General features: G+C 38.0%; 1 protein-coding gene across 3 annotated transcripts; it reads right to left on the reverse strand.

Moving 5' to 3' along the window:
• Positions 1-900: 900 nt before the first annotated feature.
• On the reverse strand, positions 901-17,672 carry brd9 (bromodomain containing 9). 3 transcript variants are annotated; one of them, XM_022685384.2, is made up of 17 exons: positions 17,491-17,672; positions 16,576-16,790; positions 15,458-15,595; positions 13,343-13,571; positions 13,181-13,238; positions 11,681-11,825; positions 9,918-10,028; positions 9,282-9,400; positions 7,478-7,610; positions 6,165-6,240; positions 5,945-6,040; positions 5,505-5,637; positions 4,005-4,116; positions 3,123-3,173; positions 2,348-2,444; positions 2,058-2,231; positions 901-1,140 (listed from the first exon to the last, which is right to left on the reverse strand). In XM_022685384.2, the coding sequence occupies exons 1-17, from the start codon at positions 17,540-17,542 to the stop codon at positions 1,040-1,042; spliced, it is 2,040 nt and encodes a 679-aa protein (XP_022541105.2). In that variant the 5' UTR covers positions 17,543-17,672; the 3' UTR covers positions 901-1,039. The 3 variants fall into 3 exon arrangements, with proteins under 3 accessions (XP_022541105.2, XP_022541104.2, XP_022541102.2); XM_022685383.2 differs by having other exon boundaries at positions 9,282-9,403; XM_022685381.2 differs by having other exon boundaries at positions 9,282-9,463.
• Between the last annotated feature and the right edge of the window lie 2,142 nt (positions 17,673-19,814).

Raw genomic sequence — 19,814 nt, forward strand, 5'->3', positions numbered from 1 at the left:
TGTCTAGGGTGCAAGCTTTCTTATGCATGAACTTCAGAAGAGGCGCTCTTCTAGAACAGTGCTATGCAGATAGAGCTTCGAACCTTGTTTCTTTTTTTGGTTTTACTGTGAGTGAATGAGCTACCAAGCTGTGAGTTTCCTCTTCTGAAGTCTCCGTTGCTCCACCAGCCACTCGCGTTCAGTAAAACTGAGCCGGATCCTCTTTTAGAGGCTGTACGTGAGACATAAGTACGTAAAGACGCGTGACGTGGCCAGAGTAACTTCCCTGAAAACTCCTGCTCTTTCACTGTTCAGAGGTGAGAATATCTGAATATAGCCTGCTGCTAACCCCAGCTAGCACTGCTGGAGCAGAATTAGCCGCTAACCATGCTAATTGCTAGCTCTTTTACCGTTCAGAAGGTATTATCGGTGGAAATCTGGAAATCTAAGATTACTGTAAATAAAAAGAAGCGCTTTACTCACCCAAATAAACAGTTTTCAGCAGAGAAATCGGTGTATATTAAAATCCAGCACTCTTTTAACTTTTTATTACAGTTTTGTTTACTTAGCTTAACTTTACCGAAGATTTAGAAGGAGTTAGAATTAGAAGGAAAACATGGCGACACCCCTGTTCCTTACTAGTGTCGCATAATGAGTCTTATAATCAAGTATGCCTTATAGTGCGAAAAATACAGTATATATCTACAGAATTGTCTTTAATTACATCCAATTTTGATCTAGTTAATTTAATGCAATAAACTCAGAAATAAGTTTTATACATATAATATTATTTATATTGTTATCTGATTTATATTATCTATTTTATCTGAGGAAATCCTAACATTGTAGAGGCATTTATTTAGGTGTGTTTGGTTGTTTTAAAGTCGTTTACACTGGAAGAAAGACTGGAACGAGTCGATGTGTACAAAAGTCTTGAGGAGCGTTTATTGTACAAAGTGCAGCAAATCTGTACAAGCTCACGATTACAGGCACATTAATCATACAGCACTAAATCACAGTCCATTTACACCAATCCGCCGAGAGAACGCCGCGCGCCGGATCAGCTGTTCGCTGTGGAACCGGGTTCTGGCGACTGGAGGAACTCGTACGGGTCGTGAACCATCTCAGAGTGATCTCCAACTCCCAGGTGGGAGGGGCTTCCTGTTCACAAAAGAGAGACGTCAGAGTCAGTAAACAGTTATTAGAAACATAAACGTAAAAAAAACACGATCAAATGTTGTTAAAATACTCCAAAAAGATTCAGAATAACAAGTTTGTACATTGATTTACATTGAAAGTTAACAAAAAAAAATTATGCATGCTAACGACAATACTGTAGCATCACCAGGGACAGAGTAACAAAGCCAAGCCATAATACTGTTTAGTAACTTCATTTAAACAAAGACAGAAAGACAGAAATAACAACAAAAAGCAGTGGTTCTCTCTTCAAATGGCTGCCCACTGGTGGAGACCCTTATTCACAATGAGAACAGCACTTTATCTGAGGAGCTTCTGCTGCTGTTCCTCACTATATGAATGTTTTAATCCAAGTAAAATAGAAAAACAACAGCCAACAGCAATTATTCACTCAGAGAAAACGTTCCTTTCGCCCCCCAGATGAGCCCAGAATCGGTCCTGGGTACAGAATCATTTATTCAACCCAAGTGATAAAATTGCCTAAAACTCTGGATACGAGGTGCAAATAAACTTCAAGAGCAGTAACTATAGTTCTGTTTACATATACTAATACTGTAACTTGGAAGATTATATGAACGCAAACTAAACTGAATTTGTTAACTGGAAAAAGAAGGGAATTATGGCTGATATTAATACTGTAATGCCTCTATTGGTTATATCTATCTTTTAACACTTAAAAAGTAAGAATTTTAAGTTTATTATAGTGTATATATAAGTAAACAAAATAGCTTTTCTCACCTAAATAAACAGTTTTTTTAAGAATTACAGTAGCCCCCACAAACAACACAAAACCCCACTAATAACCCCAACAACAGTAAGAAGGTTAATAACCGCTGAGCATCACATTAAACATGGAGGGTTTTTAATTCTGTATATTGTACCTAAATGGTGGGGGTCTCTCTCAGAGGCGTTGGAGAGCGAGGACAGGTTGGAGGAGGGTCTGGAGCCCACCCTGTCCACCGCAGCGTCCTGGAACTCCTGCAGCAGCTTAGCCGTGTCCTCAAAGTGCTGGTGACCCTCCTCGTGCTCCGGCTCCTTCTTCACCGGCTTCCCCGCTGCAGGAAACGCGGCCGTATACAGAGTGTGAACATGTGATCATAACCTTTAACCCAGCTGTGATTTAATACCAGTCTGATACAGAGATTTATTCAAATATACAGAGAGATCTTACACAGCGGGTTCAGCATGTCCAGAGACATGTCCGGATAATTCTTCAGAGACATGAAGTCCAGAACTGATCCGCCCTCCATCACACCTTCATCTGAACCCTGACATCACACACAGTACACACAACATTATCAGCAGACAATTAGCATGGATAACCAGCCCATAATCAGCAGATAATCAGCCGATAATCAGCAGATAATCAGCATGAATAATCAGCAGATAATCAGCATGGATAATCAGCAGATAATCAGCATGGATAATCAACCGATAATCAGCAGATAATCAGCCGATAATCAGCATGGATAATCGACTGATAATCAGCCGATAATCTGCATGGATAATCAGCCAATAACTATCATGGATAATCGACTGATAACCAGCAGATAATCAGCATGGGTAGTTAGTAGATAATCAGCAGACAATCAGCATGGATAATCAGCTGATAATCAGTCAATAATCAGCAGATAATCAGCCGATAATCAGAATATAACTTGCCGATGATCAGCCCTTATTAAGCAGATAATCAGCATGTATAATCAGCCGATAATCAACAGGAAAATCAGCATGGATAATCAGCAGATAATCAGCCGATAATCAGCCGATAATCCGCCGATAATCGGCATGGATAATCAGCAGATGACTAGCTGATAACCAGCCGATAACCAGCCGTTATTAAGCAGATTACCAGCATGGATAATCAGCCGATTATCAGCCTATAATCAGCATGGATAGACAGGGATTAATATAAATTTAATGTTTTTAAATATAGATATATTTACCTGCATGTTACACAAACCAGCCTTCGCTTCGTCGACAGGCAGGTTCCTTTTCTGAGGAGAAAAAACAAAGAGAAAAATCTAATTAACCCAGAAATAATGAACCCAGAAGCAGCTGATCAATAAAGACGTTATATTTACGTTACATTTACATTCAGGACTTTAGGACTCACTTATCCACTATGTTAGCCTTCTGAAATCTGTTTCACACTAATTTCACACTGTCACGATAACTGTTTGGACGATATATTGTCCCAGAAATGTATTATAATAAACAATATTATTGTCAATTTATTCAAATGTGAAATGATAATATATTAGCTTGGAGAAATGGCTTTCCACGTGTTCAATTCACTGCTTGAATTCACTGGTTTATCAGTTTATCATGGAGCAGCAGCAGACATAGTGTTTGTTTACAGCCATAGTAATAATGAGGAAATAAATCAGGTTAAACTGCTCCTGAACAGCTGTTTAAGTCAAATTAAAATAGTTTATTTGTTAATCAGGTCATATCGGGGTCGCATCACGTTTAAGCAGACCGCTGCAGAGTTTGTTTGGAACTGGATCGAGACCATATTCCCTCTCACGGGTCTCACAGTGTCTGTTTTGGTGCGAACCAAAGTGCGTTTAGTGATTTTACACCTGCTAAAACAAACCATACCTAAAGTACAAACCAACCCGAGTCTGTTTTAACCAAAACAAATAGTGCTGATGTGAAAACACCCTCAAAAAGCCTCAATCATAGCTAGAACTTAATCTGCATTTTTGTCTATTCTTGTCAGAAACCACATTTTAAATTAAAATTAGACAAACACCTGCACACAGTTTCAGGCAGGTGTGTGGTGATGTAGTGGTGATTTAGTGATCAGTAGTGAGCTGCAGTACCTGTCGGATCTGGAAGACGGCTTTAGAGTGATCACCTCCCGTCATTTTGTCCAACAGATCGTCCACCAGCCGTTTGGTGAAACCGCCACAGTCTTTAACAAACTCCTGGAGGCTGAAACACCAAACACTTATTTTATTATGCAGGATTACAACAAAATGTAAAACTAATCCTTTTAAAACATTTACATTTACATGGATTTGTACTAAAATGTGGTATGAGCGTTATTTAAGTTACAGAGGAACAACGCAACTGAATTGATGACACACACTGCTGCTGGAGCAGCATTAGCCACTTACCACTGTATATATATATATATATGTATGAAACATCTGACCTGTGATGTTGTTTGAACTATGATATATTATATTATATATTATATTATTAAAAAATATATATTATAATAATAAAATGTCTCTCTGGACAGACATTTTTTACATTCCTCCCCTGTTTCTCTCTCACGCTCGACGTGTCTTCAGTTTCCGCCCCTTCTCGGGCTCCCTATCTCTTTATAAAAGCGCTTTTTCCCGGTCGCGTCCCAATTCACCAGCTGGGGCAGCTGTCTGCACAGATCTGATTGGCACACGTGACTGTTCTGCGCGTTTCCCGCGCCGCTAAACACACACCACAGGCTGAACTGGATGTTTTAACAGGGTTCACCGGCCGGTTAAAAAAACAGCGTCTGGTTCATACACAGCACTAAACTACAACTCTACACATTCTTGCTGGTGGCAGATAAACGACCACGCCCCAAAGCGGCGAGAGAAAGGTGGAGAAAGCGATTGAGAGCGACGCCGCGTGCAGTGTGAACGAGAAAAGTTACACTGCTTTAAATGAACACTGTCACAATTAAATCCTTCTCTGTAGTTTATTGGTTTGGGTCCGCATTGGACAAGGTCTGGACCTATTAGTGACCTCGTCCTAAAGCATCTACTCTCTGAACTGTTGGTTCCTTTCGCATTTCCTTTTTTACCACACAGAAACGGCCAAGAATTTCTCATATTTATACCATATTTACTCTCTATCTATCTATCTATCTATCTATCTATCTATCAATATTTAGTTAAGAAAAAAGTATATTTAATACAAAACACATTTAATAAGTATTTTTAGGGCCGTTAAAGCAATAATTTTTGTGCCTTTTTTCTTGTCGGAGGCTGGACCATTGTCCTGTCATGGTCATTGTCCTGCTGCAGAACCCAAGTACTCCTGAGCTTGAGGTCACTAAGGAACAGATGGACAGATTATGATTCTCCTTCAGGATTTTCTGTTAAACAGCAGAATTCCTGCTTCCATCTGTTACAGCAAGTTCCTATTCCAGCAGCTCCAGATCATCACACTAATCACACTAATCACACTAATCACACACTACCACCATGTTTTACTACGTTCAGTATGATTCAATTCTTTTTCTGAAATTGTGTATTTTTTAAACAGTAACACCAACAAATTTAATCTCATCATCTAACAGGAAATGGGAAATGCTGGAGGTCATGTGGTACCTGAGAGCACACTGCACGCCCGTTTCGTCTCCATACGCCGAGTACAGCATCTCCATCTCCTCCGGCAGAAGCTCAGGGTAGATGGAGTTATTCTGTAGAGTCTGAGTGTTATACGCATTGCTCAGGAACGTCACTGAAACACAAACAGCAGAAAAATCAGCTTTAAACAAAATACAGATATTCAAATAATCAAATAAATCAAAGATCAGGCTTAAATATACTTAATTAATGTCGTACTTAAGATCTCTTCAATGAATTAAAGTAAATCAATAAAATCTCTGTAATAATCTGGACTGAATGTGATTTATACATTACACTATTACAATATCACTGATAATAATAACAGTGGTGTATTGTAGTTTACTGAAAACAGTGGATTAGCCCATCACTATAATTCTATATGTCCATTAATATAACAATTAAACTTGAATTATTCGCACCTTTGTGTCTCCGGTCGTCTTTAAAGCCCAGTGAGGTGAGTCCAGGTAAAAGCTTATTAGACAGTGAGCTTAAATCTACAGCATGAGTCTCTTCATCTGAAAAATAATGATAAAAACAAATACACTTTTTAAGAGAGAGAGAGAGAGACAGGTAGAGCAGTGAGACATGTTCTGGGTTGTAGATAAGGAGCTGTGCTGGTCTGTGATCGTTCTGTTGTACCTTCAGCCTCTGGGTCCTGCTGATTCACTACATTATAAATCAGAGATCCATCAGCTTCCTTCTTCAGATACCCAACCTGAGAACAGAGAGACAGACAGACAGAGAGAGAGACAGAGAGAGAGAGAGACAGAAATACACAGAAAGACAGAGAGACAGACAGACAGACAGAGAAACGGACACAGAGGGAGGGACAGACAGAGGGACAGATATAGACAGAGAGACAGAGACAGAGAGTCAGACAGAAAGAGAGAAAGATAGACAGAGAGACACAGGGAGAGACAGAGAGTCAGACAGAAAGAGAGAAAGATAGACAGAGAGACAGAGAGACACAGGGAGAGACAGAGAGTCAGACAGAAAGAGAGAAAGATAGAGAGAGAGAGAGACAGGGACAGAGAGAGAGAGAAATACACAGACAGAGAGACAGACAGACAGAGAGAGAAACGGACACAGAGGGAGAGACAGACAGAGAGACAGATACAGACAGACAGAGACAAAGAGACATATACAGACAGAGATACAGATACAGACAGACAGAGACAAAGAGACATATACATACAGAGAGACATATACATACAGAGAGACAGAAAAAGACAAACAGAGACAGAGAGACACAGGGAAAGAGAGACAGATATCAACAGACAGAGACACAGACACAGATAGAGAAAAAACACAGACAGAGAGACAGAAAAAGACAAACAGAGACAGAGAGACATACACACAGAAAGAGACACAGGAAGAGACATAGAGAGAGATACATACAGAGATGCAGACAGAGAGACACAAACAGAGAGTGACAAACACAGACACGAAAGCGACAGAGACACAGACAGAGAGATAAACACAGACAGAGACACAGGCAGACGGACAGAGAGGCAGAAACATACAGACAAAGATTAACAGAGATCGACAGAAACAGACATACAGAGACAGATATAGATAGACAGAGGCAGAAAGAAAAAGACAGACAGGTTCTGATTACTATTGAAAGAATTAACGTTAAAAATCTTGATATATAGTTAAAATAGTAGAAAAATTAAAATAAATCAAAATATATAAAACATTGCAATGAAAATGTTTCATTTTATTTATTTGCATGTAATTTATTAGTTATCAGAGCATTTCTACAGATGTGTTCGCTATGAAAAACGTACAAAAATATAAGGGTAAAAAAAAATGTTTTCATTTTAATCATGTTAGAGAAACACCTAAAGAGGCTAGATTAGTTTTGGGTGTGAGTGCTAATGTATTGCATATAAAGAACATCGTGCCAACTGTGAAGCATGGGGGCGGATGTATCGTCTGAAGTCGTTTACCTTAGAGTTGGGCATGAAGCGGTTGATGCGGTCTCGCGCCTCGTCGGCCGCGTGTTCCACCAGAGCCAGGACGTGTTCCTCCGCCGTGCTGTCCGTCAGACTACAGGCGTTCCCCTCCAACTCGTACAGATCACTGCAGATAACACACACACCAAATACACACCTCTATAAATTAAAGTGTCAGTCTGTATTACTGTGTTTCTAAACTAAAGCAGAAGCATTTCTGAGTGGAGAAGAATATGGATAAAATATTTTGTTTAATGGAACCAGTGTGCTGAAACCACCATCCCTGCTAAACACAATATATTATAATATATTCATTCTAAAAACTGGGGTGTCGGGTCACTTTTTTCAGGAGTTCTTCTTCTGGTCATGTCACACGTCTTTACGTACTTCCGTCTCATGTACAGCCTCTAAAAGAGGATCCGGCTCAGTTTTACTGAACGCGAGCAGGTGGTGGAGCAATGGAGACTTCAGAAGGGGAAACTCAGAGCTCAGTAGCTCCTCCATTCACTCATAGTAAAACCAAAGAAACGAAGGAGTGGAGCAAGCTCTGAAGCCTCTCTCTCTCTCTCTCTCTCTAAAATGTCTTTAAAAATCACTAAACTCAGGTGTTCCTGAATCTCTTCCGTGTCCACAGGTATATAATAAAAGCAGCAGCTACTGATACAGCGATCCCCATCCTTTTTTTCCAACACAACCAAAGCTAAAGTCACGCAGAAACACAAGAAACTAGGTATTACTATCGCTCTAACTTGTGACACGTTGACTTCTATTGCAACAGAATCGGGTGTTCTTAGATGTTCTCAGATGTATGTTCTTAGAAGTATTTTCTCAGATTTTTTGCAGTATACTACGGAGTACATACAGGGTTTGGACAATGAAACTGAAACACCTGGTTTTAGAGCACAGTAATTTATAGTGGTGACGGACAGTTCTGGGGGAAACAGGAGAGTTGAGGTGCACATTGAATTCTGCCGTGATTTGATCAGCCGTGGTTTTATGTTTTTTGGATACAATCCGGGTTAGCACCCGAACATCCCTTTCAGACAGCTTCCTCTTACAGCGTCCACAGTTAATCCTGTTGGATGTGGTTGGTTCTTCTTGGTGGTATGCTGACATTACCCTGGATACCGTGGCTCTTGATGCATCACAAAGACTTGCTGTCTTGGTCACAGATGCTCCAGCAAGACGTGCACCAACAATTTGTCCTCTTTTGAACTCTGGTATGTCACCCATAATGTTGTGTGCATTGCAATATTTAAAGCAGAACTGTGCTCTTACCCTGCTGATTGAACCTTCACACTCTGCTCTTACTGGTGCAATAATGTGCAATTAATGAAGATTGAACACCAGGCTGCTCCAATTTAGCCATGATGAAACCTCCCACACTAAAATGATGACAGGTGTTTCAGTTTCATTGTCCAACCCCTGTATTTAATGCAGCCATAGGAAGTGACCCAGCATATGGACTCTCCTGTCTGCAGATGTTAATTTTTTTCAGTTTTTATTTCTCTGGAATGTGTGCTCTCCTTGCCATATTGCTTTCATTTGATTTAATATACATAAAAAATAAAATGGAGTTTTAAAATGGAAATAAAATTGAAGTTCATTTATTATGGATTGCTACAGATAATGTACTACCAAGATGCAGCGCTAATCATTTTTTAAATAATTGCATTGCAGACCTCTGAGTCGTAATTAAATCATAAAGTGCTCCAAAGTGCTTGGAGATTCCCAACCCTAATATCAGTATTGGTCTTCATGCATCTCTAATTCAGACAGTTTAGAGTTCGGTGATTACCTGATGACGGGCTCTTTAGCCGGCTGCTTTTTGGATTTCTTGGCGGACTCGGGGTGGACGGGTACGATCTCGGGGACGGCCTCGTCGCCGCCCATGTCCTCGTCGCCCAGTATGGCGGCCTGCTGAGAGAAATCCATGTCGTGCATGAAAGACATGCTGCGCTTCAGAGCTAAGAGCCGCTCCTGCGAACAGAGCAGAGACAGAGCCGCAGCCACGCGTTTACTCCTCCAGCGCCGGGCCTGAGCGCCGGGCCTGAGCGCCGGCCCAAAGCATGGGGAGCGCGGGAACCCAAAACACAACATGGCTCGGGTCAACTCAAAAAAAGGCTCTGTTCAAAAAAACTCGCAACTAATGAAGAAAAAAACGATGATTTAAGAGCAACTTTTAAAATCACTCTTAAATCATCTGAGGAAAGAAAAGGAGAAAAAAAAGCAAGCGCAAAAAAAAAAAGAAATGACAAAAATAATTTAAATGATTTTTTCAAAAAAATGATCCAAATTAAAGACGAATTAAAGGAAGTGAGAGAACACTGAAAGATGAAGAGAATGAAAGTGAAAATGGTAACAATGGACGATGGATGATTGACAGATAACAGATAAAAGATGTACAGCATCACTAAAACCTAAAACGCTTTACTTTGCTCATCATTTTGAAGCCGGTGTGGAGAAGCTTCTTAGCAGCTTTGTAGTAGACCGTCTCCGGCCGGTTGTACACCATGGCGTTGTCGCACATCAGCTTAAAGTCGCCCTAAATATCAGAAACACCACAAACAACAACGCATTAAACATTTTTTGCACTAAAAATAATTAATAAATCCTTTAAACACTTGAGTAGCATTAGCATTGGCCGCTAATTAGACGCTAAGCACTAGCTCTTTCTCCATTCAGAGGTGAGTAAAATCGGCTTGTAGCCTGCTGCTTACCTCGGATAGCACTGCTGGAGCAGCATTAGCATTAGCCGCTAACCACAGCGCTAAGCGCTAGATCTTTTGACATTCAGAGGTGAGTATATAGAGGTATATAGAGGTGATTGTAGTCTGTGTGTTTACCCTGTTAAAACAAGCTACCTGGGACAAACCGCTAGCTAATATCGCCGTGGCTTAACCAGAACACTCAGGGTTCCTCAGAGTAGCTCTGTTGGGTGGCATTAGCCGCTAACTAGTGGCTAACTAGCGGCTAGATAGCGCTAGCGGATTACGTGACACTAGCAAGGAACAGAGGTGTGGCCAAGTTTTCCTTCTAATTCAGTAGATCTTGCTGCAGGGTTGTGAGATCTGTAAAGCTAAGCTAAGTAAACAAAACTGTAATTCTTAAATATATATATATATATATATATATATATATATATATATATATATATTTATATATATTTTAAAGTTAATCAAGTGCTGGATGTTAATCTACACAGATTTCTTTTCTGAAAACTGTTTATTTGGGTGAGTAAAACACTTTATTTTTGTTAAGTTACAGTAAGCTTAGATTTCCAGATTTCCACTAAAGCTGGAGAATTAGCATTAACGGCTAACTGCTAGCGGTTAGTGGCTAATGCCGCCTGACAGAGCTACACTGAGGAAGCCTGAGAGTTCCGGTAAGCCAGGGTGATGTCAGCTAGCGATTTATCCCATGTAGCTTATTTTAACACGGTAAACACACAGACTACAGTCTAATAATACTCATATCTGAAAAACAAAAGAGCTAGCGTTTTGCATGGTTAGCAGCTAATGCTAACACTGCTCCAGCAGTGCTAGCCGAGGTTAGCAGGAGACTACAGTCTGATATAGTCGCCTCTGAATGGCAAAAGAGCTATCATTTAGTGTGATTAGGAGCTAATGCTAATACTGCTCCAGCAGTGCTAGCCTGGATTAGCAGCAGACTACAGGCCGTTAATACTCACCTCTGAACGGCAAAAAAAAAACTAGTGCTAAGCTTGGTTAGCGGCTAATGCTAATACTGCTCCAGCAGTGCTTCATCATATTGGATTCATCATATTGTATTAGAGCTGTGCAACATGACGATGACATTTTATCGTACTGTGATAAATGTGTTATTATAATAAGTAATTTACACCTTTAATTATATCATGATTTTTATCAGTCCTTTAAGGGCACACTGACCAACGCATTTCATTACAGAGAATACATAGAGTAATTAGGGCCTGAGCACCAGAGGTCACGAATCGTAGGTTTTGGGTCTTCCAGCAGGACAACGACCTCAAACATACTACAGAAAGCACCCAGAAATGACTGAAAATCCTTCATTTTCTGGAAAAAAAATTCAGGGGTGAGAAAATTTTCAGCAATGACTCTTCTTCGGATTCAAAATGAGAATTAAAAGCCTTCACTTACAGAAACAGTACATATGTAAGACTGGCGCTTCTACAGTAAGTGTGTTTCAGACTACCTTGAATTCTGTCACTGTTTTATATTCGTTTGTAGTGATCTTGTCCTTCATGGTGCTGAAGTCCATGGGGTGTTTGATGATGACAGAGTATCCCGGAGCGATGGCGTCCGTCACCGGGAACGCAAAGAACCCGTGGGGGTCTTTCCTGAGGAGATAGACATGTGATCATGTGGCAACAGGATAAGCTTAGCACATAATGAAAAATGCAGGGGAGATCACTTAAAAATTACAAGTTTCTTTGATTTTACCAAATTGAAAACCTCTGGAATATAATCAAGAGGAAGATTTTTGCACCAGGAGTGTTAAAGCAAAAAATTATCCAAAAGCAGTGTGTAAGACTGGTGGAGGAGAACATGATGCCAAGATGCATGATTAAAACTGTGATTAAAAACCAGGATTATTATACCAGATATTGATTTCTGAACTCTTTATGAATATGAACTTGTTTTATTTGTATTATTTGAGGTCTGAAAACTCTGTATCTTTTTTGTTATTTCAGCCATTTCTCATTTTCTGCAAATAAATGCTCTAAATAACATTAATAATAAAAAAAAAATATATATATATATATTTTTTTTTTTTTTTTTTGGAATTTGGGAGAAATGTTGTCTGTAGTTTATAGAATAAAACAACAGTGTTAATTTTACTCAAACATAAACCTATAAATAGCAAAATCAGAGAAACTGATTCAGAAACTGAAGTGATCTCTCTTCATTTTTTCCAGAGCTGTGAATAAATATATATATATAAAAGTTGCACCCAGAAGCAAACAACTAATAGAAATAAAATTAGTGGGTGTAGAAACAATAATGTATTGTTTTTGCTTTTTTTTAAAATCATACTTACATTAATCATACACATTTTAATATCAGACAAATGTAACTTGATTATATATACTTTTTTTAGCCATTTTGAGGTGAACTTGTTTGTGTGCTTTGGGTCATTGTCCTGCTGCAGAACCCAAGCACGCCTGAGCTTAAGGTCACAAACTGTTTTCTCATCTGGTTTTGTGTTTCTTTAGATCGGGGCATAATGTGTTGAGACGTTTTTTCTGCACTTAAATCCTTTAATTTTCCCAGAAGGAAGAAAGAAAACATGGCGACACCCTTGTTCCTTACTAGTGTCACTTAAAATGCACCTTAAAATAATGTGCAGTTTATAGTGCAAATAATACAGTAAGTGATTTCTTGAATTTACAGGTCTGGCAGTAATCAGGTCTGGTTGTGGCTAATGAAAAATCATGGTTAATTACAGCTGATTCTTGGGGACAATAACTTTTCACACAGGGCCAGACTGGGTTGGACAGATTTTTTCGTTTAAGAAATTAAATCATCATTTAAAAGTGCTTTTTATATTGGTCTGATATTAAAGTTAGTGTGATAATCTGTAAAATGAAAATGAAAAACGTAAGTATGACAAAAAAAGAAATATATAGGGTGATAAATACTCTATGTGTATGTATATTTTATAAAATATATAATGTATATGATCAGTCTGTACCTCTGAAGCAGACGAAGGAAGTGTTCGAGGAGCTGCTGGCGAGGTGTGCACTCACTTTCTGCATCATAGAAAGAGACACATTAACACATATTAACGCAACACACACTCACACACACACAAACACACACACACACACACACACACAAACACACACTTTCTTACCCTGCTGAGTACGACAGGCTCTGACGGGTCGATCTCCCAACTCCACGTCTCCCTGCAAACTGGGCTGAAACTCTTCAACCTCGGCTTCAGCCTCCATCTTCTCCATCTTCTCCCTCTTCCTCTTCTTCTCCTTCTCCCTCTCTTTATCCTTCTCTCTATCCTTCTCCTTCTCTTTCTCCCTCTCTTTCTCCCTCTCTTTCTCTTTTTCCTTCTCCTCCGCCGCCAGCACCTGCAGTACAGTGAAACGATACACACACAGGATATTGTAATCTGTGGCAGCTTTTACTAAGTGCCCCAGACCCGCGGGGGAAGCGCACCTGGGTCTAGGGTTGTCACGATACCAGAATTTTGACTTTGATACCGATACCAACTGTAGTATCACGATTATCGATATCAAAACGATACTTAGCAGAAGAAGAAAAAAACAAACACAACTGTAAATTTGTTGTATCAGAGAAAGAACCTTCTAAACTTTCAATGGAAGTCAATGTAAAAAGAGTTTATTTCAGGTCATTTTGAAGAGTTTCTATTGGTCTGTTAATCAAATTTTGGCACAGTGTGAGGGACAGTTTGTCTGTTCAAATTATGTTGTAATCTAAAAATCAACAAAAATAGAGATAAGTAATTTTTATACAACAGTGAAAATATTTAAAGGCACACTAGGATAAAATTTAAAATTACAGCTTGAAACTCACTGCAGCGCTGCATTGAGGTGTAATAGGAGGAATAGCGGTGCTCTCGTGTCTGTGCCGGAGCTCCTTTGAGCTCAAACCAGACTCTAAGTTTTCCTAGGCGGCCACGACCAACGCTCGCGAGAACTGCGACTCTTTCCAGAACTGCGACCTGCTTTCCGACCTGTATGTAGTTCTAACAGTTCTACAAGAACTACAAAAACCCGCTGTTTAGAGTTGGTTAATTCTTTACAGAAGCTAACTAGTAGTGATGGGCACAGCAGCTCTTTTAGATGAACTGAATCATTAAAAAGATTTGATCAAAAGATTCATTCATTCGAACGATTCTTTTGTGCTGTTCGTCTGTGCTGTACTAGAGAAGCTCCAGATAAAAACAGATTATAAGTAAATCAGTGGGTATTTCTGTTTTGTAAGGAGCTTAAAATGTTAATAAGAGTTAAAATGTTATTAAAACATCCAGAGTGTAAATATGTGAGGTATAAGTTGAGTTAAAGTGTTTGTTTTAACTGCTAAAGCTGTAGGCTAGCAGGCAGAAGCTAGCAGCGATTAGCATTAGCGATTAGCATTAGCGATGGGGTTAAATGAGTTAAATGATAAATATATCAAATTAAGTGTAAAATATGGCTGTTTTTAAGCTTAGTTTGCAGTAAATTGCCCCAAACTGAAATATATATTTTAGTCTGGAGCTTGTAAAAGCTTTTACTGATACTGTGTTTTTGTTTTAATATTATTTCATGCTGTGCTTGTTTGGTGGTGAGGGCTAACAGTGCTACTCTGTAAACACGCTGTTTTATCAGCTGTAGAAACAGAAGAAATGTCTTGTTTCAGTCCTGATTTACAATAAAGTAAACTTTTCATGCTAAAAGAGACAAACTGATGATGGTATTAATTATTTTATGGTGCTTTTTACTTTCTGATGGAAGAAGTAGCTTAACATGCAGGTGGATTTTCCACTATTTATGTAGTACATAACAGTCTACTGTATATATGTAAAAAAAAAAAATATATATATATATATATGACAGTGCTGTATACATTTATTACATCCTGCAGCTGTAGGGGAAGCCCAGGAGCACAAAATCTCAATCTTTTAAATCCAGTTTTCTCAGCTGTATATACAGGCACTTGGTCCATGCAGATGTATTGAGCCACAGCTCTGTTTAGTATTTCTGCTTCTTTGCAGGATGTATCATATTTTCTGTGTCTGTGAATCAGTTTTCTTACGAAGTGAATCAAATCACACCTACTAATTTGACTCCTTTAAAGCTTGTAACTGGGCTTTATACAGTACCGAAAGCATCGAACGCTAAATAACCGAATCAAACACTGAACGCTCGGTTCATCGTGTAACCCGGGTCTAGTGTGGATAACAGTGGATATCAGTGAAGTGAGGGAGGATTAGAGGAGTGAAGGAGAGACTCGCCTTGCTCTTGTTGATGATGACGCTGGTCTCGGAGGCCCCGGCTCTCACCTCCACGGGTTTGGAGAGGGTGATGGGCTCTATGGGGGGATTACCTGCGTTTTCTAACTGCTCTCTCTCTCGCTTCTTCTTCTTCTCCTCCTGAGAAACACAGGAAAAAAAACACAGAGGACAGTCATCATTTTTAATATTCTGATTCTGATTAATTAATTAACCCATAGAAGTGAGCTGAGCTGCAGTGAAGCTGTCAGATAACTAAGCAGCTCTTTAATCACACTGTTTTTGATCACGTTACTGTGTTACTGTGTGCTGTTTGTCGCATTTACGATGAACTTTTTTAACTTTTAACTTTTTACAACACTCTGTACGAACCACTTTCACAGTTTTTTCTATGTAAAATGGTCAATTATGGTGATTAGGGCTAAACAATATATCGTTTTTAGCATCATCACTGCAATGTGAGCGTACGCAACTGCAATGTCACATCATATATATATATTAATATTAATATATTAATATGATTTAAACACTGTTCTCCTTCTTTCCCATGGTTTATCGATGCACATAATAATTGGCAGAAATCAGAATTTAGCGAAATAACAAAATATTTATCAAATTTATGCCAAACAAAAAGCTATACAAAATGACTTTTAGGCTATTAAATACAATCAATAGTTAAAATCAAAAGTGGAGAAATTGAATTAAAACCGTGCAAATAATTGTTTTCCTTTGTCATCCAATTATTTCCATTTTCCAGCTAAAGTACACATTATAGTGTTATTTACATATTTATTTCCTACTAGCCTACTGCGCTCCGCAAACACAGCAAGCTGATTGGCTGTTTCTCCTGAAAGGCGGAACTTTATCCTTGAACTGTCTCCGTCATTGGCGTTAAGAGATTTTCCATTCACACAGCTGAGCTGAGTGAAACGATTCGGGGCTACTGGAAAATTATTCGGGGCTAAAGCCCCGGAAGCTCAGGCCAGGCGACGCCCCTGGTGGACATTTCTGGCTTATTTTATACAGATGGAAAGAGAACATATCCAGACAGGCTCTATCTGAAACACTGTAAAGCACTGTATTAACACCTCCCACCCATCACATGATCTTCCTCCTCCTACCTTCCTCCTCCTCCTCTCCTCATCGTCCACATGCTTGTCCTTCTCCTTCTCAGACTTCTTCTTCTTTTTCTTCTTCTTCTCTTTGTGGCGCTCGTGGTCGGAGCGATCATCGTAGTAGCTGGAGTCGTGTCCCGATCCGGAGAGCTCCGTCACCTCACTGCCCCCGACCTTCAGCACCAGCTTCAGGGGTTTCTCCAGCTGCTTATCTTCATAATCTGAGGAACAGAGGAGAAGAGGAACCTGCATCAGAAAACAGCACCTGATATACGAACCAATCAGAATCCTCAGATCATTAAGATTAGAATATTTACAGTATCTGATATATGATGCAGCGATATGAACCAATCAGAACTCTCAGATCATTAGGATTAGAATATTTACAGTATCTGATATATGACGCAGCGATATGAACCAATCAGAACTCTCAGATCATTAGGATTAGAATATTTACAGTATCTGATATATGACGCAGCGATATGAACCAATCAGAACTCTCAGATCATTAGGATTAGAATATTTACAGTATCTGATATATGATGCAGCGATATGAACCAATCAGAACTCTCAGATCATTAGAATTAGAATATTTACAGTATCTGATATATGATGCAGCGATATGAACCAATCAGAACTCTCAGGTCATTAGAATTAGAATATTTACAGTATCTGATATATGATGCAGCGATATGAACCAATCAGAACTCTCAGATCATTAGAATTAGAATATTTACAGTATCTGATATACGATAATAAAATAAAATAATAATTTTATGTTTTAAACTGTTCTGTGTTTAATGTAAAGTAATTTTAATGCTCTCTCTGTATTAAAGCTGCTTTAGAAAAGCTCTATAGTGTAAATCAGCTGCAGGAGACAAAGCTCTGCAGTTTAAATCGCTTTATAATTCAAACTCTTACCTCCTTCTACTGCCCTCCACTCCGGTTTATACTTCTTATGTTTCTTCCCCATGCTCCGCTTCAATCCGCAACCTAATACACCGGTTTAAACGCGAATTCGGATTGTTTTTACCAGCAAAATACCAGAAGCAGCTGCTGCAACACTACAGCTTAGCTACCGCTACCAGGGCCCAGGACTACTTCCGCTCCAAAGCCACGCCCCCCACAGGGGGACTTTTATCTTAAACGCTGTTTATAAAAAATAAAATAAAATATAATAATATGTTTTAATTTGCATGAAAGTATATAAAAAGACATGAAAACTCCGTTCAAATTTATTTTTTTATATTAAACACAATTCAAACCAATCAATTTGAGATTTAAAAGCTTTAATGTAAAACTTACGGAAAAATAAAGTAAAAGACTTTTCTGAAAAATCAGATAAACTGAAAAAAAATAATGTAAAAAATATAAAAGTAAATGTGTTTTATTATTATTCATTAAACATGTATCAATTCCTTTTTTAGTTCCGATTTTCATTCATAACAGAGTTTTATAAATATTATCGGACTGATTAATACTGCTTTAATAAGTTAAAGCAGATTGCTGTTATAACTGTGACTATAAACGCTATTTATAAAATAAAATAAAATAATTGTATGTTTTATTTGTTTTTTAAATTAATTTTTATGTATAAAAAAACATGAAAAATTCGTGGAAAAAAGTATTTTTGCAGCGCCATTTCAACCAATCAAACAGAAGCACAAAACGCGTATATACTTAAAAAAAATAAAAGTAAAAAAAAATCAGCATTAATTAACTAATTATATTAATTAATTATAAAAAACAAAGAATATTTACTCACGATTTTATTTTATGTATATGGTAAGAAATCCACAACTTGCAATTCAATTATTATATCATTTATATACTGATTTTTAATGCAATGTAGAAATTAAAATAGTAAAATACGTTCAGTGCAAAAGTGTTAATAAATAAGTATGAATAATTTATTAAAAAATAAAAACCATGCTGTTTTTTTATTATTGGATTTGTAATATGCAATGTTGCATGTTTAGTCAGAATATGTATCTAGCGTTAATGTACAGTAAATATAATTAAATATTTGATTAATACATTAATACATTAATACAAAAAACAGGCTGCCTAAAATGGTTTAAATATAGAGTTTTTTGATTTTTAGTGATTGTTTATTTCTGTTTTTATTCAGAACAAACATTATCGGACTGATTTATACTTTACGTTTAGGCAAATTGCAGTAATAACCATGACCAAAAACGCTATTCATAAAAATAAAAACATGAAAAATCGTGGATTTATTTTACTAGCGCCATTCAAACCAATCAAACAAAAGCACAAAATGCAAATATAAGCAATATTGCCATAGTGTTATTAAATGTCTGTGAATTATTATTATATTAAAAAATAAAAACTAGGCAGAGTGTGTTTATGGGAAGCTGCAGTTCTTCGTCCAGCCGCTAGATGGAACTCTGGAGCTGAAGGTCACCTGCCATACTTTCTCAATGAACTTTGTCTTAATAAAGTGTTTGAGAGCATCAGTTAAATTAAAGTAGTGAAGAGGTAGAGTTACAGGTATACAGTGAATAGTGAATATTTGAGTAATGTTCTAATCCAGATTATGAGAAGCAACAACTACTCATCTATACGAAACATTTAAAAAACTTTTAGTGTAGTTGCAAAGACCATCAAAAATGTTAGAATGATGAAACTGGCACTCATCAGGACTGACCCAGGAAAGGAAGAGTAAGAGTTTCCTCTGTTTTACAGAATAAATTTATCAGAGTTACCAGCCTCAGAAACCGCAAGTTAACAAACAGCTCCCCAGATAAGAGCAGCTAAATGCTCCACAGAGTATTCTATTTTTTTTTAACACTGTTTTAAGTTACTACATGATTCCTTATGTGTCCCTTCATAGTCTGATAGGTCCCTTCACTATTCATTTACTATGTAGGGAAAATAAATAAAGACATCAAATGACTGTTATTTTATATAATATGGATACAATTTTGATGAACTTATTCTGTGAAACAGAGGAACCTCTTGCTTATCCTTTCTTGGGGCAGTCCTGATGAGTGCCAGTTCCATCATTATAACGCTTTTGATGGTCTTTGTTGCGACTGCACTTGAGGATACTTTCAATGTTCTTGAAATTCTTTTATCTGGATTGACTGATTTCTTAACTTCTTTACTTAGTTGAGTAGTTATTGCCTCAAATATTCACTATTCACTGTATACCTGTAACTCTACCTCTTCACTACTTTACTTTAACTGATGCTCTCAAACACTTTATTAAGAGACAAGAA

This window comes from Astyanax mexicanus, chromosome 1, assembly GCF_023375975.1.
Source record: "Astyanax mexicanus isolate ESR-SI-001 chromosome 1, AstMex3_surface, whole genome shotgun sequence".
Lineage (NCBI taxonomy): Eukaryota > Metazoa > Chordata > Actinopteri > Characiformes > Acestrorhamphidae > Astyanax > Astyanax mexicanus.

Coding starts and splice junctions, on each gene's coding strand:
- brd9 (XM_022685381.2), bottom strand. CDS start 17,542: ATGGGGAAGAAACATAAGAAGTATAAACCGGAGTGGAGGGCAGTAGAA. Junction 16,791..17,490: donor GTGGAGGGCAGTAGAAGGAG/GTAAGAGTTTGA, acceptor TCTGTTCCTCAG/ATTATGAAGATAAGCAGCTG. Junction 15,596..16,575: donor AGGAGAGGAGGAGGAGGAAG/GTAGGAGGAGGA, acceptor TGTGTTTCTCAG/GAGGAGAAGAAGAAGAAGCG.